We start from the raw sequence: 23,109 nt of genomic DNA on the forward strand, positions 1-23,109 counted from the left end.
CCATAGTGTTGTGATTTAACCTTCACTTTTTCTTTTTTTTTAACCTTTATTTTTTCTTTCTTGAACCTCAGCAAAATAATGTTTTAAACCTGCTTATTGCTATATGGGACTTCAACAATTTTGAGATCTTTGCTCCTGTTTTTGTAAAAACATAAATGTGCTGTTTTTTAGTCAAAATCTAGACATAGTGATAGGTTCTCATAGAATCAGAGACTGAGATATAGTTAAGAATTTTTCACCATCTCTCACAGGTTCTTCATTCCTTATGGAAAGCTCAGAAGGGAAACACCCAAGTGTCTCTATTGGTTCCTTTCATCTAGTCTGGAGGAGATTTAAACTCCGAAAGGGGAAAAGAGACATCAGAAACTGAACTGGAAAGAGAAGAGCTGTTGCTGAACTTGTGTCTGCCTGAGTTTCCCATTGCAGGTGGCAGCCAAATCAGAAGGACCCTATCTCTAACCAGACAGCTGAAGACTATCCCAGAGGTAAGGGGAACATCTTTATACAGTTTTCTTTGAGACAAGAAATGGGAATATGATTAGGTCTTAATGAAGCATGAATAATCCTTTTTTCCCTCTTTTTATACTGCCTTCACCTAAAGACTTCAAAGCATTTTACAAACTCTAATGAAATAAGTCTCACAACACATCTGTGTGGCAGGTAAGTGCTATTAGAATACAGATTTCACAGAAAATAGCGTTCCTGTTAATATATATAGTACATGCTCCAAGTTCGAAGGTTTAAATTAATTCAGAGTTTTTTTCTTAAAAAATATCTAGTGAAATGTTGTCTCCACTGAAATCAGTGGGAGTTTTGCTATTGACTTCAGAAGAGTCAAGATTTTGTTCCTGGGATGGGTATATCAGGATTGGTCATGTTATTTACAGTTTCTATTTTCAATGGTTTTTTATTGTTTTAAAAGGTTCGTTCTGTGCCATGGGGTCATACTGAGGTTGTTTATTCATATTTGCTTGTCATGATTGTGATGCAAGCTCACAACAAAATATTTGGTACATAAATTATCTACCTGTTCAACAACCTCTCATGCATTTCACAGACTCCACGGGACCCAACTGCCTGAAGCTCTTTATCATTAGGTCATATTAAACACACATTTCTTTTCCATAATAATTATTTTATTATACTATTAGCTATGTCAAAAAGATGACACTCACTAGCAAAACAAAATTAAAGGTAATAGAAGTAATCAGTAATAATAATAATAATAATTACAAAAATTGTGAATTATTCAGCATTTAGAAGAAGCCTTATAGCTAATGTTATACCCTTGCTACAAAAATCTTATAAAGAACTCAGCTGGAAAGTAAATAGAGATTTTCAAAGTAGTTTAGGGAATTTAGACAGGAGTCCTTCATTCAAGCTAATTGATTAGGAAACCAGGTACATACAGAAACGTGGACTTGTGCAAGAGAAAACATATGAGAAGAAAAAGTTAGATAATACCAAAAGCCAGAGCTTTATCTTACTAGTTTCCATTCTGCTTTCTAATAAGTAAAATTATCTCGTACTTCTGCAGATAGACGTAAAGAGTCAGGCTGCCTGCAGTGTTCTTGAAAAAGGCAATGATGCCCAGGCAAAGAAACAGTCTCACCAAGATGGATTCATTGTATTCAAAGCAGAATGTGGTCAGCTCGTATTTTAGCTCCTGTACTGGTGTAGATCATTATAGTTACAGCAAAGTCAATTAAGCCATGACAGTTTGCACCAGCCAACAAACTGGCTTCTTGTCTCTCCATTTCTCTTTTTATCCATCCCAGGTGCCTACCACCAGCATCCTCCCTGTGTCATACTGCAATCTAACCATTGTTGGTCCAAGAACCCTCTCCTTTGCTTCTCCTACCATCTGGAACTGCCTCTGTGCATCTATATTCATCTGAAAATTAATTCTTTGTCTGTGGCCTCTCTTAACTTCCCTTTTCCACCACAATTTTTTTAACTCTGTAAATCTAGTATTTAATTTATGGAGTGTTCGGGGGAACAATTAGTATGTCAGGCACTATTTCAAGATAAAGCTGTGTTATATTTTACAGAGAACTTATATAACTTCCTTTCAGGTCATAAAGCAAGTCAGTGACAGAAATAGGAATAGAACCCAGGAGTACTGATCCTTATTGGTGTGGTTTAAGAATTAGTTTAATGAGGCTTAAATTATTCTATCATTTCACTTGGGTTGGCAGAGCAGGATGGGAGCTGGGGAGACAGTTTATCTAGCATATACTGACAGTATATCTGGCTCAGTTAAATAGTAAAAGAGAGGTAGCCGAGTTAGTCTGTATTCTCACAAAATAAAGCAGTAGACCTGTAGCACTTTAAAGACTAACAAAGTAATTTATTAGGTGATGAGCTTTCGTGGGACAGGCCCACTTCTTCAGATCTCAGTTAGTAAACTGTTACTCTTGGGGCACTGAAAGTTACCAAATTCTTTTTAAAAAATTAACTAATTAATTAAAACCCCAAAATGTTCTAGTTCTAGACAATTACTACCTTTGGAGAAAATACAGCCATTAGGTCAGTGTTGGGAACCATCCAGTTGGATCAGTGACTTTTATTTAATGCTTGTGTTGTGCTAGCAGTTACAGGCCTGAAGCTATTCAGGACTCATTGTGATCGGCACCATATAAGTATAATGTAAATTCCCTTCCCTGAAGAGCTTACAGTCTAAAGTGACTAGGAGTGTACAGCTACTTGCATAACAACTGATCAAGTGACTTTGTGGTTTAGGCACACAGCCTTGCATAAGTGGTTATGGGTTCAACTCCTAGGAACGTACTCATTGTAGAGGTTAGCACTATGGCACCTTTCAGATGTCTGCTTAGATAGTATACTCCTTGGGTCAAGTACCTGTTTTGTTTTATGCTCATACAATGTCTAGCGCCAGGAGCTGGGACAATTAAGTGGCACTGCAGAACAAATAATATATTTAAGCCACCCAGTTAACTTGAAGAAATACAGTGGTCCAGAACAGCAAATTGTAAAACTGAGTACACTAAAATACACAGGCATAGACATTAGGAATGGAAAAGACATAGGATTAGGTCATCTTCTCCATTCCAAGAGAACAGGGTCTTTTCTCAACAGTGTCTTATTATCTAGTGTAAGCCGAGGTTTAAATGTCAAAAGCAATGTATCTTCTACCACTTCCCGTAAAATGCAATTCCATTATCTAATAGGTCTGACTGGTGGACTGAATATTGGGATTGTCTTTTTCCTAAGCCTTTCCTTTGCTTAGTTTCACTCTATGACTTCCAGTTACATGATCTTACATATGACATAATGTTCTAAATGAAGGATTGGTTACATCCACCCTCTTCTTTTTAAACAGCGGAGGGGAAATCTCTTTATTACATGATTTTGAAGCCAGGAGTATTGTTGTCCTCTCTCATTACGCTTGACAGAAGTGCTATGTTCAGGAGTTTTTCTCTTGAGTGATCTGCTTGCCCAGGAAAATCTGAGATCAATTTGCGGTACTCAAGATCCTAATTAGTAGCGACATCATGTTACGACACAGAATGGCATGTGATACCCAGAGCTGAGAGAAGGGGTTTCTCTGTTTATGCTGGTGTGTAATGTGTGGGTTTTTCATCTCCAGGGCTTTGAAAATAAACCCTGCGAAACAAGGTTCTGAACATGGGCTGTGGTCTATGATGAAGGCCTGTGAATCTCAAGTCCTATGTTGGCTCAAAGCCTTGAAACAAGGATAACCATTATTACTTGATTTGCTTCAGAGGGCTAAAGAGGATTAAGGTAGTTTGTTGCTGTGGCTCTTTGCCTAAGAAAGGGGAGGTTTGGAAATAGTTAGGAAATGGAACAGCAGATGATTGGGGATGGGAAAGAGAGGATCAAAAGCCACATCGTCCTTGGCTAACAGGTGGTCGCAAAACCTCAGCCCATGGATGAAGAAGTCTTGCATCAGCAGAATAATTTGCTGAGAGACAAAAAATAGATTGGATGGTGTCCTTGCAAATGCTCAAAGGAAAAAAGCTACAGGTTTTCTCTTTTTTAACTTTATGCATAAGAAAGTCTCCTGGATTGAATACTGAAGTCCTTGTGCTATTTCACTCACTCTTTCCCCTGGCAAAACTCCTGTTAACTCCAGTGAATGTTCTGCCTGCGTGTGTACTGAGTAGGGAGTTCAGCATTTGGCCCTGCATACATTTGTATTGGAGTTTTATTTATTTATTTTTTAAGAGCCAGAGCAACAAGCTTTCAAGTAGATAGGGTTCTTTTCCCAAACCCTGCTTGGGTTATGAGCCAAGGGGGCTTTAAAGGACAACCCCACATGCCATGATTTCAGGCTCTGGGTGGGCAAAGTAAGGATCTGCAGTGTCATGGGAAGAGCTCATTAATTTTCCTAGCCAGGATTTGGAAAACAAAAAGTGGCTTTGTGCCTGTTATGTGGGTATTTCTATACCGGTCTTCATTCTTAACTACAAGTAACATCATGATTAAACCAGCCAGATATCATCTTTCCCATTGGCATGAGTTAGTCAGGCTTATTGTCAGGGCTATACTGGGGGAGGGGGAACCCCCCTGCATGTCATAGGCCCCACCCCTTCCACTCTCTGCCCTACCCTGACTCCCGGACCCCTCCCTGACCAGTGGATGTCAGCAGCAGCCACAGGACATCTCTTCCCCAGAGCCTCTGTCCTCCAACTCAGCAGGCGACGCTCCACCACAGCCTCTCACTCTGCTGAACTGGTGGCCTTCCAGCCACTCACATAGAAGCGAGACTCATTGGGCCAGGAGCTCGCAGCAGAGCGCCACTTGGTGAGTGCTCGGGTGGCAATTCCCTGCAGCTGCAGGGCCCCCAAAAACACAGGGCTGGGGCAGGCACTCCACCTCATTCTATGGACAGGACGGCTCTGCTTATTGTCACTCAATCTAATAATAAGGTTACCTGGAGCAGCTCCTGGATTAACTTTTGCAGTGACTATAAAGCAAATCTGACATCCAGTTAGAGCAAGCACTTTATATGCTTAAGGAGACATCAAAACTCTGGATGGCACCATGTTGTCACACGCTAGTTTAAAATACAATGCAGCATAACACCTTGACTTCCCCAGGCTCAGGACAACAGAGGTCAAAATGTGCAACACCATAGAAGAAGCAGACTTAATTTTCCAAAGGCACAGACAAACTGAGCCCTGTTCTTAGTATTGCGGTGGTAATAACAGGTGATTTAGACTGGAAAGGAGGCTTTGGTATAGTAGACTGGATGGCTAAAGAACTGGTGATACAAGGCCCTGAACTTTTAGATACTGATTCATATAGCACCTATGTTGATGGTAACCAAAACCACCGCCAGTTAATAGTTATTCAGGGACCCCTGTGTAATGAGCTGATGTCTCAATCAATGTACAACTGTCCCCATCACAGCGTGCTGTCCTTCCTCTTTCTTTTTGGAGGGGGACTTCCAGGTCAGGGCAGAGGCACACTGGCAGGGCAAAGTGTGAAGGCCTTGTCTTGGTACTACCTGCACTGACCTCTTTGTGTGTGGAGGACTATCAGCCTCCCAGGTTGAGAGTCTGGTACCTTACAGCAGCACTAAATTCAATGTACAACACACACAAATATTGTGCATTTGTACAGTGCAGTTCTTCCAAAAGATCCCAGTTTTGCCAGTTAATGAACATATCTCCACACCATGTACAGGAGACTAACTGTATTAGCCAACCTCTTTTCTTAAGAGGCCAGCTCAAAATATTATCCTTAATGGACTGAGACCAATTCTGTTACACACTGTATTGGAAAATCACCTTTGTTAAATAGTAACAGAGAGGGAGCCGTGCTAGTCTATATACTATCAAAACAAAGAAGCAGTCAAGTAGCACTGAAGAAGTGGTCTGTCCCACGAAAGCTCACCTAATTAATTATTTTGTTAGTCTTCACCTTTGTTAAGGAGATGATTTTTGTCAGTCTCTTGAGTGGCTGCCTTCAAGTATATTTCACTGTATTTAATTCAGTACTGACTCATAAGGAAGAGTGTCGCCAACCGAGTCAACACCATCACCATTTTCTGCATCACCCTAAGAGTTCTTTGCAAATGTACTTTCCAAGTTGTTGCTGATGAGCTTATGAACTCACAGCACTAGCTGGTTTCTGGGAGTTCACTGAAAAATGGTTTTGAAGGAGAATTTTCTCATCTTTTTTTTTTTTCCCTCTCCACTGAAGCAGCTTCACTGTCATAGGATCAGCCTTCCCACTGAAGAAGTAGAAGATGAGTTTCAGGAGTTGGCTTGCTTTCGCTCAGGGGATGTTACTATACCTTGCTTTCCAAACAGTTGCTGTTCAGCTGTCCCCTGAACCTCAGAACTGCACCAGCAATGGCCAGAAAATCTCCTTCAGCCACTCATACAAGATTGACCTACCCAAATCATCGCAGATCAAGGTGGAGGCAGATCCGTTGGCACTTAAAGATGACAGTCATGTGCTGATTGCTGGTGGGGGTGCACACAAAGAGGAAGAGGAGGAGGAGGAGGAAAATATCATATTTAGGCACAACATCCGAGTTCAGACACCAAGAGGCGACTGTGAAGCTTTGGGACACATCAAAGACGTGCTAGAAAGGATGGAAAAAATGGAGAAAGAAATGATGATGCTCAAGGAAGCCTGCAGTATACAGAGGTGCTGTGGAGGAGGCCAAGGTGTGCATCACACAGTGATTTATTTTTGTATTGTGTTCTCTCTAATTCTGGTAACTTTAATTTTACGTCCTTCTCTGCGCTGTGCTATTCCCTGCTGGGAAAGCCCTGGGCAGGCTGGAGCCCAGGTGTCTTACACTGGGGTGTAGAAGACTGAGGCATATGGAGGAGAAAGCAACTGGGAGCAATTGGTTGGTTAATTTGCTGAGGTGGGGAGTCCTGGAGTGCGTAACACAGACATCCAAAGTCCAGTGAAGCCAGCAGAAAGACCCCCCATTGATTTGACTGGGCTCTGTAGGGAGCTCAGGTTCCAGAGCTTTGGCTGGAATTCTAGTGTTTGAGATGATGAGGTGCTTGGTTTTCTGTGCTCCCCAGTTGTGAAGGGTTGATTTCAAGTGTCCTCACAGTGGCAAGGAGCTCAGACTTGTCAGTGAGGTGTGGTGTGGTGTCCTGGGGTTTTGGGAAGGGCTTGGCTTGGGTCAGATTCCTGCAGAGTCAAGGTAACTTAATTTCCTGCTCTTGAAGGAGTAGGACTCTGGAATCATCAAGGTGGAGTGGGACTGAGGTTCCTGAATGCAGAGGGGAAATCTGAAATTCCCCAAATGTGCTTACACTTGTCTCTAAGCACTGAGAGGAATTCTGGAGCTTCTGAGTAGTCAGAAGCATGGAGTTCTTGAACTCGACACCAGCGGGAGGCATGGTTGTAGAATTCCTAGGTTTTTAGTTTGGTGTCCAGTCCCAGAACTTTCCATTTTAAAAGAAAGTGTTGAGAATTTGTTTGGATTCTTTGTCCTGAACAAAGAAGAATGCCCAGGTGTGGTCTTGTATGGCATGGTAATCAGTCCACTTAGTTTCCCTTTTCTACTTGTGGTCTTGAGTGAACCTCTAGCTCTGTCTACAGATCTATTTCTAATTCTGTTTGTCTGCCTCTTTCTCTCCTACATGCTACCTGCCAATGTCGGCTCTGGGTCCCCCATTGGACAGGAGTCTCAAATTGCAGTGGCCATGGAACTTTCCTCCAAGAGATCTGTGGATGCGACTGTGAGGAAGGCTGGGAAGGCAGTGACTGCTCCCACCCCAGCTGCCTCAATAACTGCAATGGCCATGGACGCTGCATTGATGGCAAATGCATCTGCAGCAAACCCTACATTGGCGAGGACTGCAGTCAGCGTCTGTGCCCCGCAAACTGCAGCGGCAATGGGATCTGCAGCAACGGCGTGTGTCAGTGCTACGAGGAATTCATTGGAGATGACTGCAGCGAGAAGAGATGCCCCAACGACTGCAGCAGCAATGGTTTCTGTGACAGTGGCGAGTGCTACTGCCATGATGGCTTCTTTGGGCTCGACTGCTCCCAAGGTCAGAAGCACCTTCCTTTCATTCCTTCTGTCTGTGCCAGAGTGACTCCCGTATCCCCTTTCCTTCCTGCCCGCTGGGGTATATGTTGGATTCCTTCCGTCTCTAACCCCACCCCATATCCATTAGCTGCAGAGGTTGCTATCACCAGCCCATAGCCAAGGGTTGGATGTGGAAGTCTATTACAAAGCAAGGAGGTCAACTGAGCCCTTAGCTCACTCCTGGGAATAAAAAAGAGGGGATGAGAAGGGTCGCCTGTCATTAATAGGACCTGTGGAAGAAATAAATGGAGTTAAGTGGGATGGCTGCCATTCCTGCGAATATCAAAGGTGGGGAAATTGCCTTTGTAGTGCCTGAGATAATTGAGATCTCTGTTAAGCCCCAGGCTAAATGTGTCAAACTTTCAAATTAATTCCGGTTCAGGCGTCTCCCTTTTTTAATCTAGTGGTCAAGTCTTTTTGTAACAAGATGGACACTTTAAGGTCCATTGTTGTATGTCCAGGGAAGTTAAAGTGTTCCCCTACATTTTTGTGTGTATTCCAATTCCTGATGTCTGATATATGCCCGTTCACCCTTGGGTGCAGGGACGGTCCATTTTGTCCAAAGTACGTGACAGAGGAGCCATGGCAACCAAATAGAGACACCTCTGCACTGGCCAATCCCTCTCACTAGTCACTCACAGAAATTGTGAAGTTCACTGGCTCCAGAGAGACAGAGCACATGCCAGCCTGTTAGTTTAATTGAGGGTTCACACGTAATTCCCCTTTTGTAGCAGTAAAAAAAGAAAAAAACACACAATGGTTTAAATGATACTAAAAAAGAGATGGATCTGGTTACAAATCAAGCCAAACAAAGCGGGCTTTCTAGTGATAAAACTTAATTGTAGCAAGTTACAGTCTTTGCCTCAGCAGGTTTTCCTCCCGCAGCTCCTGCCCTTCAAACCTGTGTCAATACAATATCTAGGCAGCTAGAAGGTCCTGCTCTTGCTGAAGATGTTGTAACATCAGTACAGAATTATGTAGTGCCGTGGAACAAGAGCGATGAAATGGCAGCTATATTCATCTGGGCCACCAAGGAGTTGTGTGTATCCCCGACAGATGCACCTGGTCCAGTGGGTGACGTTGAGAGTGTTAAGGAGGTGGTTTCTCGGCGTTCTTTTGTGGTTTGAGGTAGCCAGCTATGAAGCCACACTAAGCAGGCCTGGTTTATTGCAGTGCTCAGTGTTCTCTGTTCCTATTGGCCACTGCAACTATACCTCTTTGTGGGTAAGCGGAGGACTTCAGCCCCTAGGACTGCCCAGTGTAGTCCTGTTCACCAGCAGTTCATTCACTGGATCAGGCCCATAGTTTGCATTGGTGCAAAGCCCACTGATGTCCATAGGAAGACTCTCATTAGCTGTGTCTACACGTGCACGCTACTTCGAAGTAGCGGCACTAACTTCGAAATAGCGCCCGTCGCGGCTACACACGTCGGGCACTATTTCGAAGTTAACTTCGACGTTAGGCAGTGAGACGTCGAAGTCGCTAACCTCATGAGGGGATCGGAATAGCGCCCTACTTCGACGTTCAACGTCAAAGTAGGGACAATGTAGACGATCTGCGTCCTGCAACATCGAAATTGCTGGGTCCTCCATGGCGGCCATCAGCTGAGGGGTTGAGAGATGCTCTCTCTCCAGCCCCTGCGGGGCTCTATGGTCACCGTGGGCAGCAGCCCTTAGCCCAGGGCTTCTGGCTGCTGCTGCAGCAGCTGGGGATCCATGCTGCAGGCACAGGGTCTGCAACCAGTTGTCGGCTCTGTGGATCTTGTGTTGTTTAGTGCAACTGTGTCTGGGAGGGGCCCTTTAAGGGAGTGGCTTGCTGTTGAGTCCGCCCTGTGACCCTGTCTGCAGCTGTGCCTGGCACCCTTATTTCGATGTGTGCTACTTTGGCATGTAGACGTACCCTCGCAGCGCCTATTTCGATGTGGTGCTGCGCAACGTCGAAGTTGAACGTCGACGTTGCCAGCCCTGGAGGACGTGTAGATGTTATTCATCGAAATAGCCTATTTCGATGTTGCTACATCGAAATAAGCTATTTCGATGTTGGCTTCACGTGTAGACGTAGCCATTGACTTTGGTGGATTTTGGACCATGCCCCAACAGTCAGTCTTATTTTTTTTTTTTTTTTTTTTTTTGCTATAGTGGTTGCTCCTCAGAATTTGCAGCTGCTGAAGACCACGGAAGATTCTTTGACCTTCAGCTGGGATCAGATGCATGATGTGGATTACTACCTCCTCAGCTATTACCCAATAGGGCATGAGGCCTCTGCAGTACAAGTCCGAGTGCCCAAAGGACAGCTCAGCTACGAGATCCTGGGCCTTCACCCTAGCACAAAGTATCAGGTCACGCTTCGTTATGTGAAGAAGGGGATTTCCAGTGACCCAGAACACCTACAAGCAAGGACAGGTGGGCGCACTAGAAAATCCCTTTTTTCCAACAAAAGTCTTCCAAGTCAGGACCAGACCACAGGGGCAGCAAACTGCCGAGGTTTAGAGGTGTGTGACATTTCACAGGACTTCATGTCCAAGCTCTTGGAAAGGCCCATTCTCTCTGCCTTTCTTCTCCCATTTAAAGGTGCTTTTCCTTAAAGTTTTTTTTTGGAGTGAATGTCCCATCCCCCAAAAGAGTCCCAGTCTTTGTTTCCTGCTTCTAAATCCAAGGGTGTTCACAGTGCAGGGGCCAGTCTGCTCTCTGATTCTATGAAGCAGGAATGTTTCACTGTCACACTGTCTGGAAAGGCTCATGACCATGAATGCAGGCCTCAGGACAGAAAGTCAAAACCAAGGAAGACACCCCAAACTGGTGGAGTGCTCTATAATTGGATTTCACTGACTCCAGAACAAATGTGAACTTCTGGATCATATAGCTGTCTTGTCATGGACTTACTGAAAGTCCCCTAGACTCTCCATCTTGCCACACAGGAGATCTGGGCTTGGTTATAAACTTTAGTTACACCAAAAATCACAGAACGTTCAGATTGCTCCCAGTCCCAAGAGATCAGTCAGTTACCCCAGATCAAGTTGTACCTTAGGTCTCGCAGCAAATAAAATACCCATAATCAATCTTGTTAAAAACTAACTAAACATTTATTTACTAGGAAAAAGAGAGATACTAGCTTAAAGTGAGCAAGAATATGTGCACAAATGAGTTCCTATGTCTGGTTCCTGAAGAGGACAGAGATGTAGGAGTCTGTCAATTCAAAATGTCTTCCAGAGTGGTCCCAGGGTAACTCCTGAGGGGTCTCTGCTTCAGTGTAGTGTCTTTTGCCCTGTGAGCATTCAAACAACAAAGAAATGAATATTTTTTTTATTGTGTCCTTGCTTTATATTGTACATTTCACCTACTCGTCCATGAGATGTGCTCCATGGCACGTAACGTTTCCCAGATCTGATCATTCAACAATCCTTCCTAACCCTGACCCTGTTAAAACTTGAAAGGCTTCCTTAATGGGGGAAGGGATGATTCCCGTGCCTGGGCTCACAAGTTCAGAGCAAACATGTTCACAGTTATTAAGACAAAACTTACATACTTTTTCCAGCATGAAATACCAACAGTACAAGTGTGATTAAGGCATGCAGCAATTTGCAAACTTTCTACAGAGTCTAAGCACTCGACACATTCTCATAAGACTACTGTCTGTTTTGAACAAAACTAACATACAGGTGAGCTGCTTTGGCTTCCAGATGTGAGTTTGTCAGCTCTTAGTGGTGTTGGCTAAATCTCACACTTACTGTACCACAGTCATCCACCCCATACTATCCATCTTCTGTCATCTTCATCGTCTTCCTGTCAATCTCAGATACCTGGTGGCCTTCAGAGTTCTTGAGGGACACTTTCCACCTGAGGCTTCTGAACTCACGTTGACCTAGAACCTCTGCCTGCTCTCCCCACTCCACCTGTTTTTGCCTGAGCTCTCTTGTCCATATTTGCTTCTTCACTCTAGTCTTTTGCTCTTAGTCTTCTCTCTGCTCCTTCTCTGTGGTTGGTGGTAGAGGAATTTACTTTTTTAGTTGTGCCACCCTCTCGCTAAGAAATTGCAGCTCCTTATTCTCTGGATGCAGAAGAGTTGCGGAGAAGGAGAATGTAATTACCTAGGTAGGGTTTAACTAGAGGATGAGAGGTACTGTCTAGGCCAGTGTCTCTAAATCAGGGTTCGTGTACCCCTGGGGTTATATCGAGGTCTTCCACAGAGCACATCAACTCATCTACATATTTGACTAATTTTACAACAGGCTACATAGAAATCACTAGTAAAGTCAATACAATCTAGAAGTTCTCAGACAATGACTTGTTTCTGCTGCTTCATATGTGTTACATTGAAAGGTAAGTACAACATTTCTATTCCAATTAATCTATTGGTAAGATGGTAGAAAGTCAGCAAGTTTTCATGCGTAGTTGTCTGTTCTATTTTTGCATGCTTTTGTAAGTAGTTTTTAAGTGAGGTGAAACTTGGTGGTATGCAAAACAAACCTGACACCTGCAAAGGGTAGGGTAATCTGGAAAGGTTGAATGACACTTGTATCAAGACCTCAGATTAATTTAGGCCCAATGGGTGGTACACATACCCTTCGAGGTATGCAAGAGAAGTCTGGGGGTACATATATATATTTTAAGAAGGGGTACTGTATAAAAAAGGTTGAGAAACACTGGTCTAGTCTGTTCATCATGCTATGAAGAGCCTTAAAGAGTGCAAATAGTCAGAACTTTACTTGCACACATGGCAGTGCCCCGTGAGAGCACTTCTTAACATCATGCTGGAGTGTCGTAGCATTATGGACTCAGAGGGCGGAGTGCTAGTTTTGCCTTGTCAGCACCCCTCTTGGCAGTAGCTTTGTTTGCCTCGGGCATCTCTGGTTCACAGCTGAACTAATCTGACCTTCCTTACCTGCTGAGGGTAGAAAGGTTGCAGATTTGAAGTGAAATGCCCATGACCTGATGAGTGCACGATTAACAGTTCACACTGTGCACCCTTCAGGCCCTTGGTAAAGCTAGTTAAAAGGTGGGCTTATGGTCAGTGTATGTTTATCTGGAACAGAATACATAGGAGCCAGTGTCTTCTAGGGCTGGGATACAGCTTAAGAGTGAGTCAGGCCTGTTGAAAGACTAATTGCACCCTCCCTAATTAACAACCTTCAGTTCCTCTGAGAAATTGTACCTGGTTTTGAGGCCTGAGACACTGTGGTGGGGGCAGTTTGGCTTTTTCCTGTCTTGTGTGCCCACATGGAGGGGAGGAGGCTTTGGTACTGCGGAAATGAGAATGTGTTGCTTCCTCATCACCTTTCTCCCCTGTCATTCTTAGCCCTGTCCACAGTTAGTGCTGCCTGGGTGACAGAGGAGATGGAGGACTCTCTGGAAGTGGAGTGGGAGAACCCCACAACAGAGCCGGACTATTTTAAGCTGAGGGTCAGCTCACTGCTTGGACAGGAGAAGGAAGTGGTGGTGCCTAAAAGCCATGACCCCAAGAGCCGATACATCATCAGCGGTAGGTGATTGGTTGCACCCCGGATAGTGTTCCCTGTAAGCTGAATTCTTGGGCAGCTACCCAGGGGAGATTCAGGTGCCACCCACCTGATTAGTGAGCACCCACAGCGAGCAGCAGGTGTTTCTGTCGGTGGAGCACATCCGCACATGGCTTGGTGTATATAACAAAATTTATACTGCCCCAGATGGAGAAAATCAGAGGAAACCCTGGGCAGGTTGGAGGGAAAATGGGGAGAGACAGACACGAGAGAGAATAAACTCTTGAACCGCAACCCGAGATGAAGCTCTCTTGTCTCTGTGTAGCTGATGCTCCGAGCAGACTCAGTTAGAACTCTTCTGCTTCATGCCCCAGTTGCTGCTCTGAGACCTACTATGCACCCTCCTGCCCTGCATCCAGATGAGCCTTCATCCATGAGCCTGGTAGTAATAGATGAAAGCCTGCCAGGTTAACCATCCCTAGCACCCACTGGGCAAGCTAGGAGGGAGAGCCACCAGTTTCTCTTACAATATATCTCGCTGTCACATTAGTTTGAAACTCTTCTGGGTTCTCTTCAGAACATCTGTTCACTGATGAGTAATTGGGGCTGGAATGTAACAGGCAGAACCCCAGGATAGGATCCATTTCCAGTCAATCTGATTTCAAATCACGAGAGATTCTGAGACTCCTTTTTGAATGGTCAGAGCACTCTTCCTTTAGCTGGCCCTTGAAGCAAAATAGGTGGTGTGACTCACTTTTTGTCCGGTGGGAGTCTCACTTTCAGTGTCCCCAGCCATATGGGGCAGATTCGTGGCTGATGTACACTGGCATGGCGCCGCTGAATTCAGTAGATTCAGAGATTTATACCAGCTGTGAATCTGTCTCTGCAGCTTTACTTGCTGCTTTGCACAAGTCCAGCACATCTTCAGCAGATGGTCCTCATGAGGCTCTTCTGTGTGTTGGTGAATAGGAGGGTGATACCCAACATCACATGTGGTACGGGTAGTAAATTCCAATGCAAGTTCATAATTCTACCCTCATACCAGGAATACAGTTTACTCTTTTACTTAAGACCTGGGAACACTAAAAAGGGGTAAAATGGAAACCCGCACAATTTATGATGAATACCGCCGATAGAGATGAGCCTGAACCAGAAAGCCACACGTTCCTCAAACAAAAAGTACAAATCCCAGTCCCACAGCTCAAATTCCTGTACTGTAAATTCTGAGAGCAGAAGACACACTAAGAAAATGTCAACGTACTTTTATTCCCTAAGTGTTGGGGATACTCTTTTTGTTCTCTTATAGGCCTAAAGCCTAGGACAGAGTATAATATCACTGTTGTATCCGTGAAGGATGAGATAGAAGGAAGACCATCTCTAGTGACTGGCTGGACAGGTATGTACCCCAAGGCGGCTCAAAGCTCCCTTGCTGTACAGACACAAGTGGATGCAAGGTCCTTAGGTGGTGAGGCTTGTTTTGAGTTGATTCATGTATTCAGACTTCCTGCCTCAATCGTGAGGGCTACAAAATACAAAACAAAACAATCTGAAATTCTCAGGCAATCACCTGACTGTGGGAGCTGGGGCTTTAAGACAAACGCCGAATATCACAAGACGCAGCAACTCTGCATTGTGCCTGACCAATGAGCACATGGGGTATAGGAGGGAGGTGAAGACCAGCAGCAAGGGGAAGCAACTAGGCTGCATGGAAGGTGGCGAGAGGGTTGGGCTTTCTCCTCGGAGGAGTCAGGGAGGTATATGGAAGGGATGTTGCTCTAGTCACTGCACTGTGGATGACACATGGCTGGCCAGGTCCTCTGACAGCCAGTAATCAAAAGCTGCATGCAAACAGCAGGGTAATTCCACCTTGTTTTCACTCTTGACTCCAACTGTTTCTCATATGTAAGTTGGCCAGTATTCCTTCCTACTAGACATCTGCAGATCCCCAGATGGAATCCCAGCCTGTCCCTCCCGCTCTAGCCTGTGAACGGTATGGTTGGGTGGGTTTGGCACTGCCAACGTCTCTTTTTGCCTGGCCAAGGTCTGCTGGACTTTTCTTTGGATTGGATCCCTTATGTACACTTGACATGTGATTCCAGTTACCCTTGAAAGGAAGTCGGCTTGGGAAGCACTGCTGCCTTTGGAACACGATGGCTCCAACTGTCCTATGTGCTTTCAAACATTGTGAACATGTAGATTCCTTCTCCTTTTTCATAGTTATTACTTGGGTGTGTTCTGCTTTGTATAAGACCCCGTTAGTGCTGCCCAGCTCCAAGGCTTTTCATGAACACATTAATTCCTTTAATATGTTTCCCTCATCCCTTTCAGTGTGAGCAAGTCAGCCAGCTCATAGAAGTCTAAGGGAATCTGTAGACCATAAGTGCAACAAAGCTGCACAGTGTGTGCTCCCTGCTAGCTGCATCACAGTTTTGTAGAACCACAACTCCATTAGGAGAGACCCACCGAGGTTGCCTGGCTGCACAGATGCGCCTGAGTTGTTTGCATAGCCTCTCCCAACACTCCAGAGTTAGTACAAGAGAAGCCAGGGATGTGGAAGACCATCCTCCATTGCCAGCGCTGGGTACAGTTCCCCAAATGAGGACATCTCAGACATTAAAATGACCCTGAACTACATCTCCAAAAGTGTTAACAAAAGGCATAATGAAAGCCAGTGACTGGAAGTCGAAGTTAGACGAATGGAGACTGGAATGAAGGTGCAAAAGGTCTATTGAGCATAATCATTGGAAGAACTCGCATAGGGAGGTGGTGGAATCTCCATTACTGAACTTTTTGTATGAAGACGAGATTATCTTTTTCTAAAGGAGATGCTGTAGCTTAACCAGAAGTTACTGGGTGAAGTTTCTTGGCCAGTGTGGTTCAGAAGATCAGACTAGAAAAAGGTCACTTCTGACCTTAATATGTATGAATTATTCAACATTCAGAGCTTTCCTTTTTCCCTCTGAGGTGGTTCTCTTGTCATCTTTGGATCATTCTCTGTCCTTCTTTCCTCACGGTAGGGCATGGAGAGGTCCAGGGGCTACTGCAGCGCTTTCATGGAGAATATTAATTTCTTCTTTAAAGATGTCCTATGTCAAACCCTTAGTCAGTGGACTAGTCTGTTCCTCTGAGAGTAAAGCTGGGAACCAGGAACTCCTGTTACTGACTCCTGTATCCTTGGAAAATCACTTAGCCCTTCTCTCTTCCTGTTCCCATCTGCAGATAACAATGCTCACCACTGGGCTGCTATTGTGAGGGTGGATTAGTTATTGCTGCTAAAGTAATTTGAAAATGAAATGTACTAAGTGTTATTATTCTCAGGTTTTAGTTGTTTTTCAAATGGTATCAGTCTAGTAAGGCCTGCCTTCGGGATTCAAAACAGCTGTTTAAAAGATAATTCTGCCATTTTGGCCAGACATAACGTATTTTAAGTTTTTAAAAGCCACCATTTTTGTAGGATCCACCAGTAATACACTTTGAGCCTCTCTCTCTGGCTTTGCATCAGGACTTAACTCACTAGTTGTCTTTTCAAAGCTATTTGCCCTCCTACTATCTCAACAGTGGCACTGGTGCCCAGACCAGAAAGTAAACCAAAGGAAGCTAGGTTTGTCTCTGCTTTGTCTGGAAGACAATTGACATTTGCCAAGTAGAAGACAAACAAAATTGGATGGTGGAAAAATATTTTCAAACTCTTGAAGGAATTTACTGAGCACTCCAGGGTAAAACAAATGCTACATATGACAAGGAACATGATGGTTGGGATCCGGTGCAATATTGCTCAGGTGTTGTTTACCACTGTTCTTTCAAACTCTCTCTTGAAGGAATAGACAGTCCAACTAGCCTGCAGACTGACCGAGTGACTGAAGACACAGCCACCATCTCCTGGAACAGGGTCCAGGCTCCGATAGACCGATACGTGGTGAGGTACACTTCAGCTGATGGGGATACCAGAGAGATAGTGGTGGGGAAAGACCAGAGCACCACCACCCTGAGGAGTCTGAAGCCAGGCACAGAGTACATGATCTACATCTGGGCTGAGCAGGAAGGCCTGCAGAGCAAGAGGACAAACACAAAAGCTGTGACAGGTAACTGGTGGCAGGAGAAGAAATGTGGATTTTGATCATTGCTTTACACCAGTTTGTCAGTGCCATGGATCAAGTTACTCTTGATCTACAGGTTTAAAACAAATAAAAGGGAATTATTCTTCACACAGTGCACAGTCAACCTGTAGAACTCCTTGCCAGAGGAGGCTGTGAAGGCTGGGACTATAGGAGGGTTTAAAAAAGAGCTATATAAACTCTTGGAGTTTAGGTCTATAAATGACTATTAACCAGGATGGGGAAGGATGGTGTCCCTAGCCTCTGTTTGTCAGAAGCTAGAGATGGATGGCACTACAGACATCATTACCTGTTTGGTTCTCTCCCTATGGGGCACCTGGCATTGGCTACTGTTGGCAGACAGGATACTGGACTAGATGGATCTTTGTTCTGACCCAGTATGGCTGTTCTTATGTACACTGGCACTAGGGAGACAAGAATCTGGCCTGTACACTGTAATTCTCACTGGTAGGCTGAACTGGGCTTTAGAAATAGTCTGGGAAGGATCCTTGTTCATAGACACAGGTCATTAATATTACTACAGTGGAAGTCATTTGACTGGTAAAATATCAAAGCCTCTTAGCTGAAAGTGGAGTTAATGGCATGCCTTAAGAACGCCATAGACTAGTGGTTTTCAGCCACTGTGCTGTGGCACACTGGTGCGCCATGAGAACTGTCCAAGTGTGCCATGAAATTTTGTCAATTTCCTCTCTCTGTGGCTCGTTGCAGAGCCACCGTGAAGAGATATGCTGATCCTGTAGGACCCTGTTCATGCCAGGAGACAGCTGACATGCTGCTTCCTGGCCCAAACGAGCTGGCAGGGAGCCCACCTCCATTGGGGAAGGAGGGCAGGAGGCAGTTGGAGCTGGGATGCAGTTTAAATACAGTAGAACCCCTAGATACATGCAACTTGAGTGTACATACCTTGGTTTAATGTGACTCAGGTGCTGCCAGCTCCTCACTGCTCACAGGAGACAAGAAACTGACCAGTGCTGCTGCGCTGGTCAATTTCCTCGCTGTCCCAAGTAACAAAAAATTGGACTTACACGGGGTTGCGCAGGAACGCAACGTCCATGTAAGTTGGGGTTCTACTGTATCACGCCCTGTCTCCATCTGGCTGGCAGGGAGGGGAACCTGATTTCAGTGCTGACTCTTCTCAGCATCCCTAGCATGGCATCGAGCAGACTTTGAAAATGTGTCTGTGCTCGCTGTCTAAGATGGTGTATTCTGTGGTGTATTGGAAACATTAATGTATTTGGTCCTTGTTTAGCTTGTTGTGTGCACTACTGTGTTGCAAACCTCTCTAGTAAGACTGTCACCATAGTAAATGTAAGTAAATGTGACGTTTATGATCAATGCATTCAGCTGAAAAGTGGGGGTGCTGTAGGGCTGTTTGTCTCGTTGAAGTGTGCTGTGGTAATGAAAAGTGTGGGAATCACTGCCATAGACAATGTCAGAAACCTTCCCTAGGTCACCATTCTGACCTTTCCAGAAGTACATTGACAGTGAGACATGGAAGGATAACTAGGGTAAGGGCTGCTGCCATTGTGCTGGGGCTCAGCACCTGTGTGTTCTTTCAACCCTGGTGCTGGTGGGATAGATGTGTTTTGTTTTGTTTTTCTTAAAAACAGAACCAACATAGTTGCACTCGGAGTAGATGGAGGGTAACAACCACTCCCCGAAAGGGTGTTTTCCATGTGTGCTTCATGTAGCAGTTTTGCTGTTGGCCTAAGGAACTGTAAGTGTGCAGCTGGGTAGGGCTAAAGGACCAAGAAAAGTAAGGAAGGACTCAGTTCTCCCCTAATGTAGTACTGGGGAGAGTCCTCACTGTAGCTCTTCACGCTTAAATCTTCTCTTAAAGAAATGGACAGCCCAACAAACCTGGTGACCAACCGAGTGACAGAGGACACGGCCACCATCTCTTGGAATGAGGTCCAGGCTCCTGTAGACAGATATGTGGTGAGCTACACCTCAGCTGATGGTGACAGCAGAGAGAAGGTTGTGGGGAAAGGCCACAGTACCACCACTCTGACTGGTTTGAAGCCAGGCACAGAGTATGTCATCCACATCTGGGCTGAGAAGGGAGGCCGGCAAAGCAGGAGGGCAAACACTAAAGCTGTGACAGGTAAGCAGGGGCCTCTTCGGGATGTGATATTCACTAACTGCATACCACAAACTGCTCCATGAAGGTGAATTGTGTTTTGTTCTGTTTTCTTCCAGTTTAGGGTTGTACAGTGCCCATTACAGGACAGTTTGTCATGTGGCCAGACATAGCATAGGTACATAGATGCTGCAGTCCACTCCAGGATTGGGATTTAGGACTTGTCCGCCCCCATTTACTCAGTTGCAAAATTTCATTGACTTTAATGGGATGAGTGACCGGTTCCATAATGCATATAGGTTCTGTGCACTCTGCCGCTGTAGGGTTCTGTCAATGCACTGTAGTCTTCCCCTAGGAATCTCCTGCTATTTTAGCCCTGCAGTATACACAACTCTACCCATCTATCTAAATCCTGACTCACAACAATCTTACTGCTCCAGGCTGGGTCCCCCTGAAAGTTCTGGTAAGTTCTGAGTCCTCCAGGCGTGACTCCTGAAGCACTCATAGCTAAGAGGGGTATTTGCTCAGGAAAGTGTGAACGGTAGGACTGACAAGTAAGCAGCCTTGTGTTTTCCTTCACCTCACACAATATTTAATATGTGGAAAGGTCCAGAAGACATGATGCTCTAGGAGAGTCACTTGAGATTCAGTCAATGACATGGTATTAATCAAGGCTTTGACGCACAGAGATTGACGCCCCAACTAACCTGGTGACTGACCGAGTGACAGAGGACACAGCCACCATCTCCTGGAACAGGGTCCAGGCTCCTATAGACAGATATGTGGTGAGCTACACTTCTGCTGATGGAGACACCAGAGAGAGAGTAGTGGGGAAAGACCAGAGCACCAGTATGCTGATGGGCCTGAAGCCAGGCACAGAGTACGTGATTTACGTCTGGGCTGAGAAGAGAAGCCAGCAGAGCAAGAGGGCAAACACTGAAGCTGTGACAGGTAACCAGGGGAATCTCTGGGATGTGACTGGCTTCACACTGGATTAGCTGTGAGTGTCCCCTTCCCCTAGTTTGTTGCACACAATGCAAAACCTAGGACTTCTTGCGGCACAGCTGTGCGCTGTGGGAGTGTGCCCCTGCAGGCATCTCACGTCTCTTGAAATCTGGTGCTCCTGTGAGAGGTAATAGCACTGGTAGAAGTGAGATGTAGTACGGGTGAAAATGGGATGTGCACTTCCCCCCTCACCTCTGCCTATGTATCCCAAGTGTGGTCTGTGGCACCCCTGCTAATCTAGTTCTGCCCCTTCTCCCAACAGCGCCGCTGTTGACTACATTCCTGCAGCGCCCCTGTTATTCTAGTGCTGAATTCTTTCACAGCTCGGTTTTGAGCTGTAGCCTCCAGCCAAATATCCCAGTCCTGGCCATTGCACCGTACCTGCAGCATCACTTGCTATACCATGATGGGACATCTGCCAATGCATCTCAGTCTTGACCTTCAATTGGCTCAATATCTCAGTAGCAAGAGTATTGCTTAGCCACTGAGATGTGAACGCTGGAACCGACAGACATATAGTCCTTCCCCTCACAAAAGTTCTAAGAGTATGAAAATGAAATTTCAAGACCAAAAGATACAAGCTTCAAGGAGACACTTCAGAATCTATTTACAACATTTGGATAACTCCCACTTCTATTCACAGAGATTGACAGCCCAACTAACCTGGTGACCGACCGCGTGACAGAGGACACAGCCACCATCTCTTGGAATAGGGTCCAGGCTCCTATAGACAGATACATGTTGAGCTACACCTCAGCTAATGGGGACACCAGAGAGATAGCTGTGGGGAAAGACAAAAGCATCACCACCCTGACAAATTTGGTGCCAGGACTGCAATACATCATCTACATCTGGGCTGAGAAGGGAAGCCAGCAGAGCAGGAGGGCAAATACAGAGGCTTTAACAGGTAATGTGTGTGTGGGTGGGGCAGAAGGGAAGTTAGATGGAGACATTGCTTTGGCTTTCTTAACTGGTGTTTCATGATCTCTCTTTGCATCATTGCGTCTGAAGGTAACTTTGCCTCTGCTTAGCAATTCTGCGCTGGCCAAACCATCATGAAGATAACTATGAGCTATTAGAAATGGCACAGAGAGCAGAAGTAGATGAGCTATACGCCCTGAGAGCCAGCAGTTTCAATGGTAACTGCACTTTTAACCCACTCCTCTCTGTGGTACAGTCTAGAAATACTGGACTTCCCCTTCTCTGGATAGGGCCTGATGTCCTATTCTCCTTCAATTGGGAATTGTAGGCTGCAGCCCCTGGCTCTTTGCTGTGATTATCCTTTGCAGGCCTGACAAATGTTCAATCCCCATTCCATAGTTTCTTTTCAGCATACATGGTTTTACCAGTGACCACACAACTCTTCCATTTATTCAAAGATAAAAGCATCACGAAGAAAAGGTAAAACAAACTAGAATCAAAATACACACAAACTCTACCAGAGATTTGTCATCAGTCCTATAGGATCCTAATACGTGTAAGACTTTCCAATCCTTCTGCAAGGAGTGGGTCCACCTTCGGATCACAAGTCCTGTCCATTTGCCGAAGCCAAAGGAAGACCCTAAGGCTTCGGATACGATTAGAATTTAGGTTGACACAGCTGCGTTTCTCAGGGATGTGAAAAATCCACACCTCAGAGTGGATGTGGATACCAATTTTATCTCTCTGTAGGGTTCTGTTCATAGGGAGAGCCCAGCTAATGCTGACTGTCCTATCTCTGGAGCAGGACAGTGGATTCCAATACCCTATAGCTCCCTCTGCTGTCCAATGGTTGTGCATCCACAATACTAATCTGAGAGGCTTTATTGCTTCCACATTTGAGAGAGTTTGTGCATCCATCCATCTCTGAGTCTGTTCAAAAACTCCTCCTCAGCAGTTAGAATGAGGACTACCAAATTTGCTATGCAGGTTCCTCTTACCCTAACTTAAAGCATGACCAGGGTTTGGATGTACTAGGAAAATGGCATGTGACTGGAATGGGACTGTCTTCCATAACATGGAAAAGGAGGAGGCTGCTAGGGGGCACAGTTATACTGCAGAGTGACCACAGGGAACAGCTTCACCAGTAAAACAGTGGCCAGCTTGGGAAGGGACACTGAACGTTGCCATGAATCCTGCATCCCTGCCCCTCCTCCCCTGAGTGCCCCTCCCCCCACGCACACCTTGCTTTGCCTTGACTTCTTGGCCTGTGTGGTCCTGCCCTGGGCTAGCCCTAAGGAGAAGCCAATGGGAGGCCTGTGTTGCCCCTGCTGCTCTGGGCTGGACCCACACCTGGGTAACAGTAGGCATAACTTCCAGAACATAATAGCCATACACAGCCGTATCCAAAAGGCACTGTGTGGATTAGGCGCTGCGGGAAGCACCACCCAGAGGTCCTGAGTAACAGCATCCTGCAGCC

At 45.3% G+C, this 23,109-nt stretch overlaps 1 protein-coding gene across 1 annotated transcript in view; it reads left to right on the plus strand.

Annotated features, from left to right (window-relative positions):
* Positions 1 to 432: 432 nt before the first annotated feature.
* TNN (tenascin N) overlaps positions 433 to 23,109 on the plus strand; it is a 31,222-nt gene continuing 8,545 nt past the window's right edge. Inside the window, exons 1-10 of the mRNA XM_075002820.1 lie at positions 433 to 485; positions 6,193 to 6,665; positions 7,647 to 8,018; positions 10,195 to 10,458; positions 13,352 to 13,534; positions 14,818 to 14,907; positions 17,330 to 17,593; positions 19,467 to 19,730; positions 20,394 to 20,657; positions 21,355 to 21,618. Of these exons, the coding sequence (XP_074858921.1) occupies positions 6,239 to 6,665; positions 7,647 to 8,018; positions 10,195 to 10,458; positions 13,352 to 13,534; positions 14,818 to 14,907; positions 17,330 to 17,593; positions 19,467 to 19,730; positions 20,394 to 20,657; positions 21,355 to 21,618 (2,392 nt within the window). The 5' untranslated portion in view covers positions 433 to 485; positions 6,193 to 6,238. The remainder of the gene's footprint in view (positions 486 to 6,192; positions 6,666 to 7,646; positions 8,019 to 10,194; positions 10,459 to 13,351; positions 13,535 to 14,817; positions 14,908 to 17,329; positions 17,594 to 19,466; positions 19,731 to 20,393; positions 20,658 to 21,354; positions 21,619 to 23,109) is intronic.

This window comes from Carettochelys insculpta, chromosome 9, assembly GCF_033958435.1.
Source record: "Carettochelys insculpta isolate YL-2023 chromosome 9, ASM3395843v1, whole genome shotgun sequence".
NCBI classification, from domain to species: domain Eukaryota; kingdom Metazoa; phylum Chordata; order Testudines; family Carettochelyidae; genus Carettochelys; species Carettochelys insculpta.